Source organism: Bradysia coprophila, unplaced genomic scaffold, assembly GCF_014529535.1.
Source record: "Bradysia coprophila strain Holo2 unplaced genomic scaffold, BU_Bcop_v1 contig_439, whole genome shotgun sequence".
Lineage (NCBI taxonomy): Eukaryota > Metazoa > Arthropoda > Insecta > Diptera > Sciaridae > Bradysia > Bradysia coprophila.
In genome coordinates, this window is record NW_023503692.1 from 497,506 (window position 1) to 506,573 (window position 9,068).

Sequence of the window (9,068 nt, forward strand, 5' to 3'; positions counted from 1 at the left end):
GCCAGTTTCAGTAAACAAAGAACGAAGATTGCATTCTTCAATAGCGAAATTGAAAGGTCTGAATAAACTAGAATAAACTATGTTGGGAATTATAGAAGAAGTTACAGACAAACATGATGAAACATCAGTAAGTTTTTTTACCACACCATCCCATGTTCAATGAAAAAAGCTTATCGACGCCCATAAGACCAGTATTTGACGCATCGACAAAGTCAAAAGGTTATCCGGCACTAAATGACTGTCTGGAAAAAGGTCAAAATTTGTTGAATGATATACCGACGTTACTTATCTTGTTTCTTCATATCAGACATAACGAAAGCGTTTCTTCAAATTGGTATAACAGAAGAAGACCGAAAATACTTGTGATTCTTGTGGTACAAAGACGGAAAGATGATTGTTTTTCAGGCCGATGCTATTGGTACCCGGGTACAAATAGCCATACAACACAGCGCTTGCTATTTTTATGCGGGTTCAAACAGCCACACAACACAACGCTTGCTATTTGTACCCGAGTACAAACAGCCACACAACACAACACTAGCTATTTGTCCCCCAAACGGTCTGCTAATTGCACCCGGGTGCAAATAGCCACACAACACAGCGCTTGCTATTTGTACCCGGGTCGAATAAATTAAGCTCGACTGATAAACGTTCATCAGTGTTTATGTACAACCGACTAACTCTATCGTGTAAGGCTGGAAAAGAACGGAAATGTACGAGTAAGGGCATGCGTTTGTCATCTACAATCCAGCGGAATTGTCCATTTCAGGTTAGGTTTTTATTTGAATTGACAAGCGTGAATCAACTCATTCCTAAATAAATTTTAGGTCAAAATTGTCCTGTGTGGCGAAAAGTACAAGGTAGCTGCTGCCAATGCAGTTCATGAAAACCACAATACAGATCTTCAGACGTATCTTCATTATTCAGAAAATATGCGTTTGAAACCGGAAGAGGTGGCAGTCGTTGTCGAGAAGTTGAAATGTAGAGGAAACAAACAGCTAATAAAGAAAGAATTAATGAACCAACGTAATGGTAGACCCGTCGCGCTGAAATCGATCCAAAACATAGCAAGTAAAATACACCACGAAATTCATCAGTCGCAGAAGCAACGGAATTAGAAAAGCTGCTCGAAAACATGCAGAAAATTCCGAATGCCAGAATAGAAGTTGCTGTGGACGAGAACAACGAACTATTGAGCATTTTTTTTGCAAGATCAACGGATGGCAATGATGTTTGACAAGTTCCCGGATTTGTTACTGATCGACGCAACGTACAAACTCAACAAACGTAGAATTCCGCTTTTCATTATTTTGATTGTCGACGATAACGGTGAATCAGAAATCGCTTGCTTGTGGTTCATCAAAAGTGAATCGATCGAATGTATCACACCAATGATCGACGCATTCAAAGAACTCAATCCGAGTTGGGTTCGCACAAAGGTCATAATAAGTGACAAAGATTTGGCCGAACGTACGGTTTTCTCACAAATGTTCAACGGCATCCCAATTCAAATTTGTCTTTTCCATGCACTGAGAAACTTCAACAGGGAAATCACAACTGTGCAACGCGAACTGGTGTTGGAGCTATTGTCGAAAATGGCATATTCGAGAAGCGTGTCCGAATACGAAATTCTCTACCGCGAATTGGTCGAGATGAAAGTGCCGTTGGTCATAGAGCATTTCAATACAAATTGGCATCCCACAAGATCTGCATGGACGCTGCACGGAAAAAATGAATGGAGCAACTACATGAGTTACACGATCAAGCAGAAAGACGCAAACATAATCACTACGTAGCACTGAAACGCGATTATTACTTTACTCCTATAAGGTAAGCCAAAAACGGTTTTTTCCTCGATTTTCTCGCTTGAATTTGTTCAAAATCGCAAATAAAGATACCCGTGTCTCGTCGTTTGCCGATTTTACCTAAATTCGAGAATATTTGCCACTTTATAAATTCCTAAAATATGTGATTTGCGCCAGTTTCCACACAAATTCCACATAAGGTATTAAGTTTGCCACTTTCATATTTTCAATTATTCACCCGCCCATAGTTCAATGGATTTTTGTTTTGACTAATGTCAAATCGCAACAGAAATTTTTTTAATTCTGATCAAATCTGAGTTGAAAGTTTGTGATTTTTCATTAAATACAGTGAACGACATCTCAAATGTCTCACTGTCATTTTTTTCAGAGAATGTCATTGTGAATTTGCAATGACACAATAAAATTCTCAGAAAAATTTGACAGTGAGACATTTGAGATGTCGTTCACTGTAGGAAGTGATTTAGTTCAATTTTTGGACAGGAAGCAGTTCAGTGTGTGCAATAATTAGTGTCCCAAAAAGAAGTGACGAAAATTCTCCGAAATAATTTTAAAATCAAATTAGTTTCCCTGACCGGCGTGTGTGATCAGAAAATTTTATTTTTCCTCAATAATTTAATGTTTGTTGTGCATCCCAATGTTCAATTTTCTAAATTTATGTGTTTAGCATCTTCCTGAAATAAGTTGTTTGCAAATTCAGTCGCAGAATGTTGAAGAAATCAAATAAAAAATATTTTGCCATTCAGGTAAACACAATTTTTGACAAGTCTGCTGTGAAGCTAGCCGTGAGTCACACAACAAACCTCAAATTATTTTAGGCGCTAATTTACAAAACGTCTGTTTTGCGGAAATGCTTTCATTTAATTATGTGCACGTTTCCGGTAAAATAAATTAGTGTCGAAGCAATCATTAAAAGGGAACTTTAAGATGGCATCATCAGTTTATATATATTTTTAGCATACCTTATTGCATTTGAAACATTTGGTCCGATGGGTGAAGAGACAAAGATTTTTATAAACAAACTCAAAAATTTATTTAAAGAAAAAACTGGAGAAAAAAGGTCTACAAATTTCCTGATTCAACAGTTTTCAATTGAAATTCAAAGAAACAATGTCGCTTCAATTTAAAAAAACTTTCGAAACAGATGAACCAAACAAAATTTCTAGTATTTTCGATTTGTTGTAATGAAACTATTAAAAAAAATATTATTTGTCGAATTAAAAAAAAAGTTACACCAGCAACAATAGGGTCGAAAGTCTGAACCAGAAATTGAAAATTATCGGAAAACACTATTGTTGGACTTTTTCGAAAATATTATTCAGTCCTACGCTCTCATATCCTCGGAGAAGGATATCAAAGTCGTGAAGCAATCGATGAAAGTATTGAGAGTTCGTTTTGACGATTTGATTCTACAAAAGTTCAACGAACTGTTGACGCCATATATTTTCGACAAACTGCTGTGCGAATACGAGCGAAGGAACAAGGTTCAGTTCACATTACGTCGTGATGGTGGTGCAGTAATGACATATGGCGAATACCAAGAAATTTTTACGGAAAACGAGTCGTGCCCCTGTGGATTTTTCAAGACAATGAATTTGCCCTGCCGCCACATTTTCAAATTTCTGAACGAAGTGAATTCGGATTTATTTGTCCCTAATCTGTGTGCGCAGAGGTGGCACAAGAGTCACTATCACCTGTCACATCCAGCACTGAACTCAATCGCACCAACGAACACAATTTTTATTTATTGTAATATTTGTTGCTAGAAAATATCGTTTTTTTACTGACTGCACCGTATGCGAGCAGTCTATTTTTTCGCTTTGAAAAATAAAGAAACCTTTAGGTCATTATAAAGAATCATTCATTCGTATTGACAATTACGTTGGTTAGAGTGAGACAAACAGCTGCCTTAGAATGTCCTAAAAGGTCTTTAAACAATTTACAAAAAATACGTTTCCAGTATTTTGGCCCTCCCTCCGAACCGAATAAACACAATTTGCAAATTTTAGCACGGTAACATCCCTACCGCATAGTCTGTAGAAAAAGAATTAAAGATGGTTTTTTATGAGAATTGCGGCAGTAATTTGCATAAGGAACTTACAGTTCTTTTGAACGTTTTTTGTCGTCACTTTCATCTAGTTTTAGAGTCAAGTAAGTTTGATATCTGAAGTTGAACGAATTACTTTAGTTTAAATCAGTTTTATTATAAATTAATACGCAAAAAACTATTAGTCTTTTCGATTGGACATAACTAATTTACAGTTATGTAATGCTGAGTAAGATTTTTGCTACGCAAATGTGTATCGAACTGTCAAGCGGAAGCGTTACTTTGTAGTAAAGTTTGAGATACTTCAACAGATGCCGACAGTAATCTCTAAATTGATCACATTCGTTAACACCAAAGGAGCACTCAGTTGGCACTTTAATTTTAATCATATTTCTCAACATCATATCAAACCACCCAATTACCAATTGAATATTAAATATTCAATTAATTTATTTTAAAATTAATTCGAAAATTCGGGTCGACCTGGTCAGGTTCAGGTTGAACCTGAAATCCTAAATCAGGTTTCAGGTCAAGTTCAGGTCGAACCTGAAATTTGAAATCAGGTTCAGGTCAAAACAGGTTCAGATTTTTTTCATGTAATTTCAGGTTGACCTGACCTGTTCCGAGCTTTACTTTCACATATTGTTTCCTACCAAACAGATAGGACCTTATCCAGTCCAGTAGGCAGGGGGAGAAGCCGAGCTCGAGTATCGTTTAGAAAAAGCCACAGTCGCTTTGTGGCAATGTCGCAGATCCTATGATTAGACCTAACCTTCTGTATAGCTCCTTCATCTGGAACCACATAGGTCAGCAAAAACATGTCTATCCAAAATAGGCTTAAGAAAAAAGCTAGCATTCAGATCGATTACAATCACAAGTGCTTGGAAGGAAATCCACGCCGACAGATGCGTTGGAAGTCATATTAAACCTGTCTCCTCTGCACATTCTAAAACACGTGGAAGCAGTATATGCCTTGGGTAGAATTGCCTCTCAGGCAGATTGTGTTATGTGTGTTAGATTGTGTACACGATCAACAAGCTTTTGCTTGATCGATTCTTCATAGCAAATGTGTGGGATGATTTCATTAACCTTGACAAGAAGATTCTCAATGCTCTCAAGTGTAGCGTTTTGGTCCATCAAATCAAAATTTTCCTTGCATTTCGTGGTTTTGAATAACTTTTGACACACCCGGCTAGCAGCATTAGAAATGACTGGGAACTGTGACAAATCAACATTCGTCTCCAGAAATTCAGTCATTTCGTCCGACTCAAATTGAGGGTCATATTCGACCAAGGATCTTTCTTCATCTTCAGTTTCTGGGTCAGATTCGATCAACGGTATCATATTATCAAAATTTGGTCGCCCAGGTAGAGTATTCGGATTCTTCGATTGTTCTCGGCATACAGTTATAAAGTTGTGAATGTTGGTGATCATGGTGGTGGATTCATCGGGCTGACAATTCGACCGTAGGGAATTCGATCCCGTAATATTGTTTATTGTCATAGTCGCGTATCCAGTGCGATATTGGGTGGCTGTCGCTTTATTATTTTGGTTACACGACTTGACACATCCGAAAAAGTTTTCTAAGCCATCCTGCGTGGTGTCTCTAGAAGCATAAAAGAAATTCACATCTTGAGGAAAAACTTTTTTAGAAAGTATTTTAGATGAATAAATTTAACAAAGATGTTAGCGGATAAGAACAGATTTCATTTGTAAAGACTACGGTAGTAGTGAGGGATTATTTTGAAAAACAGCCTACCGAAATCGAACGCATTTTCTAGTGGACTTTTTTATATGTTCTTAGAAAGGTATTCGAACCGAGAAGCCAAAACCACTTTCAAAAAATTCTTCGAAGCCTGTATGGCTGGTAAAAGGTGAACAAGAACCGAAAACTTGCACTTTTCTTACAAAAAAAAATTCCAGTTACACGAGCTGTACAGGGTCAATAGTAAATGTGATTACCTTTCTAACACCCCACCCGACCCTCCAATGGGAAGAAGTACCAGAAGCCTGGGAAAATGCGGTAATTACATTGCTGCATAAAAAAGGAGACATAACAAAGCTGGAAAATTACCGACCCATAAGCCTATTGTCAACACTCTACAAGTTGTTTATGAAAATCATTACGAAGAGGAACACTAACAAGTTCGACTTCTACCAACCTGTTGAACAAGCTGCTTTCAGATCTGGTTTCAGCACAAACGACCATTTGCAGGTGATGAGAACGCTTATTGAGAAGTGTCGTGAATACAACATCGACATAGTCTTGCTATTCATAGACTTCGAAAAAGCTTTCGATTCAGTGGAAACATGGTCGATATTGGACGCATTAGACGAATGTAGAGTAGACTCAAGGTACTCCAACACAATTCGATATGTGTACAAAAATGCTACTTCATGTATAAAACTTCATAAGAGCACGGAGAAATTCAGAATTGGCCGAGGTGTAAGGCAGGGTGACACCATTTCACCGAAATTATTCACGGCGATTCTGCAGAGTATTTTTAGGAAGTTAAACTGGAGTAAAATGGGAATAAAGATAAATGGAGAGTACCTGAGCAATCTCCGCTTCGCTGATGACATTGTACCGATAGCAGCGAATCTAGGTCAGGCTCAGCTTATGCTACAACAGTTAAGTGAAGAGGCGAGCAAAGTTGGCCTCAAGATGAACTTATCGAAAACAAAAGTCATGACCAACATCGGGGACGATAGAGAAATCAAAATTGGTGACACTGTCATTGAACGAGTCGACAGCTATGTATATCTAGGACATAAACTGAAGTTAGGTCTGGACAACCAAACTGCAGAAATAAGACGTAGGATTGGTCTTGCATGGGCAGCGTTCGGAAAACTCAGACTAATTTTCAAAAGCAAAATGAATAATAGTCTGAAACGCAAAGTTTTCGACACTTGTGTCCTTCCAGTGCTCACTTATGGAGCGGAAACGTTAACTTTAACAAAAGCATCCGAAGATAAATTGAGAGTGACACAAAGAGCCATGGAACGGAGTATGCTTGGAATAACACTCAGAGACAGAATGACGAATCAATGGATTCGACAACAAACCAGGGTCGTTGATGTCATGGAAAGAATAGCATCTTTGAAATGGAGCTGGGCGGGACATATTGCAAGAAGGACAGACGAACGTTGGACCAAAAAGATCATGAACTGGCGACCATATAAAAGACGAGCTATAGGTAGACCACCAGAGAGATGGACAAACGGAATTAAGAATATTGCAGGTACAAACTGGCAGCAAATGGCAATGGATCGTACGAAATGGAAAGAAGTTGGAGAGGCCTACATCCAGCAGTGGATAGAAACAGGCTGAAAAAGAAGAAGAAGAAGAAGACCCGACCCTGTACGGCTCGTGTAACTGGAGTTTTTTTTTTTAAAGAAAAGTGCAAGTTTTCGGTTTTTGATGACCTCTCGCTAGCCACTTCGAAGAATTTTTTTGAAAGTGGTTTTTGATATATAAAAAATTCAACTAGAAAATACGTCCGATTTCGGTAGGCTGTTTTTCAAAAGAATCAGTAAGTAAAAACCTGATCTGGTAGTCTGACTACCAGATGAGGTTTTTAGAGCGTTTAATAGCTTCGGTTTGTGTAAGATCAGCAAATTTAGTAAAACATTTCGCGGATATATCAACTTTATCTTTGCAACAGAAATCGCTAGACGTCACAGTCAATAGACAAACTCTTTGAACAGCGCAACTTAGACCATTGAACAAACCGAAAGATCCTTCAAAGAATATTCGTAAATTGTCTAGAGTACAGTCGGTACAGTCGAAGAAAATCCTCAACACTCGACAAAAATCCTTGTGAGGTTCCAAGAATATCCTCTGAATATTCTGTAAGATCTATAATTACCCTCTCCCTGAATGCAATTTGAAAGATACCTGATATTGAGATCCGTAATGTTGGAGTTGAAGCCCAAAACTGGAAATGCATAGATTTTGGCGTTACAGCACTCTTCAGTGTAGCGGTGGGATTCTTCATGGAACCATTGACGCTGTCGAAAAGATCATTCATAAACAGAAGCAAATGTGCAGTACTGGTGCAATGTTCTAGTAGCTTTTCTTGTTCCACGTATTCAGGCATTACTGAATATTTGGGTCGCAATTGAAACTTTCATTTTCAATCTCGATGGGTTTAGATGCTCGTCGGTTAGATTTAGCAACTGACGCTGTGGTGAGCGAAAGTCTTTACGATACAATTCGTAAATGTCGCCCCAAGTAGCGATTTGTAAAGGACCGTCGAATTCATTGTCACTCAATTCCCAACGCTTCTCTACGAAATGTGCCAGATTTTTGGTTATAAAGTTGTTTCGGACAACCTTAATAAGATGTGATGGATCATAACAGTGTATGATCTGGTGTCCATTTATGTTATACAGGAGCAAATCTCCAGTTTGTTTGGTTGACGAAGCACTCGGATGAACCAGCGAATTTACTGCGTTTGCATTTGTACTACACGTGTCACAAACAGACATAATCGGAACCAGACCTTAATTAAAAAAGCTGTGATCAGAAACGGTGCCCCACCTGAACTACACAGAAGACATCAGTAATTATAACTCAGGTTATCTTATTGATGTCATCTTAGAGTATCGAAAGTCTATCCATTCAATCTGATGTTACATGTGGATAGTATGCTATCTATCATAATCTTGATGAGCTCAACCAATTCAAATGACTTTAATCCGCTTGTATAGAAGTAGCCGGTCGCCTGTTTGAATGCAACTTTGATTCCCCGTACCATGAAGGTTAATGCGTGTGTAGCAAAGATTGGCATTTTCGGTTTCATAATTTCAACGAATCCTTCGATTTTATCTTGAGAAAAACAGTACTCCAAGTTTTGCTTTAAGGAAACCTCGTCCCATCCAAATGAGCACAATTTATCTTCGCTCGGCCAATCCTTTACTGTCGTTTTGATCACCTCCAGCACTTTCGTATCGACACCGGTCTTGAAAATCAGCTCTGCACTATATCGTCCCAAAGTTCTTTTTGTTGGCAAACAACACCATCTTTCGTTGAATCGGTAGCTTTTAGGGCCCTGTTTGTACATTGCAAGACAGAGACTTTTCTGCTCAGGAGTGTACCGTCTTCCATGCTTCGAACGTCCGCAGTTCTTCAACTGCATTGCCACAAACTCATATAGCTCTGCGTTGAATTTCGTACTCAAGTACTGAAGGATTTG

General features: G+C 38.4%; 1 protein-coding gene across 1 annotated transcript; it reads left to right on the plus strand.

The window, feature by feature from the left end:
* Nucleotides 1-1,229: 1,229 nt before the first annotated feature.
* Nucleotides 1,230-1,796, plus strand: LOC119082467. The gene has a single exon (XM_037191986.1). The coding sequence runs from the start codon at nucleotides 1,230-1,232 to the stop codon at nucleotides 1,794-1,796; it is 567 nt and encodes a 188-aa protein (XP_037047881.1).
* Nucleotides 1,797-9,068: the final 7,272 nt, after the last annotated feature.

Coding starts and splice junctions, on each gene's coding strand:
- LOC119082467 (XM_037191986.1), top strand. CDS start 1,230: ATGTTTGACAAGTTCCCGGATTTGTTACTGATCGACGCAACGTACAAA.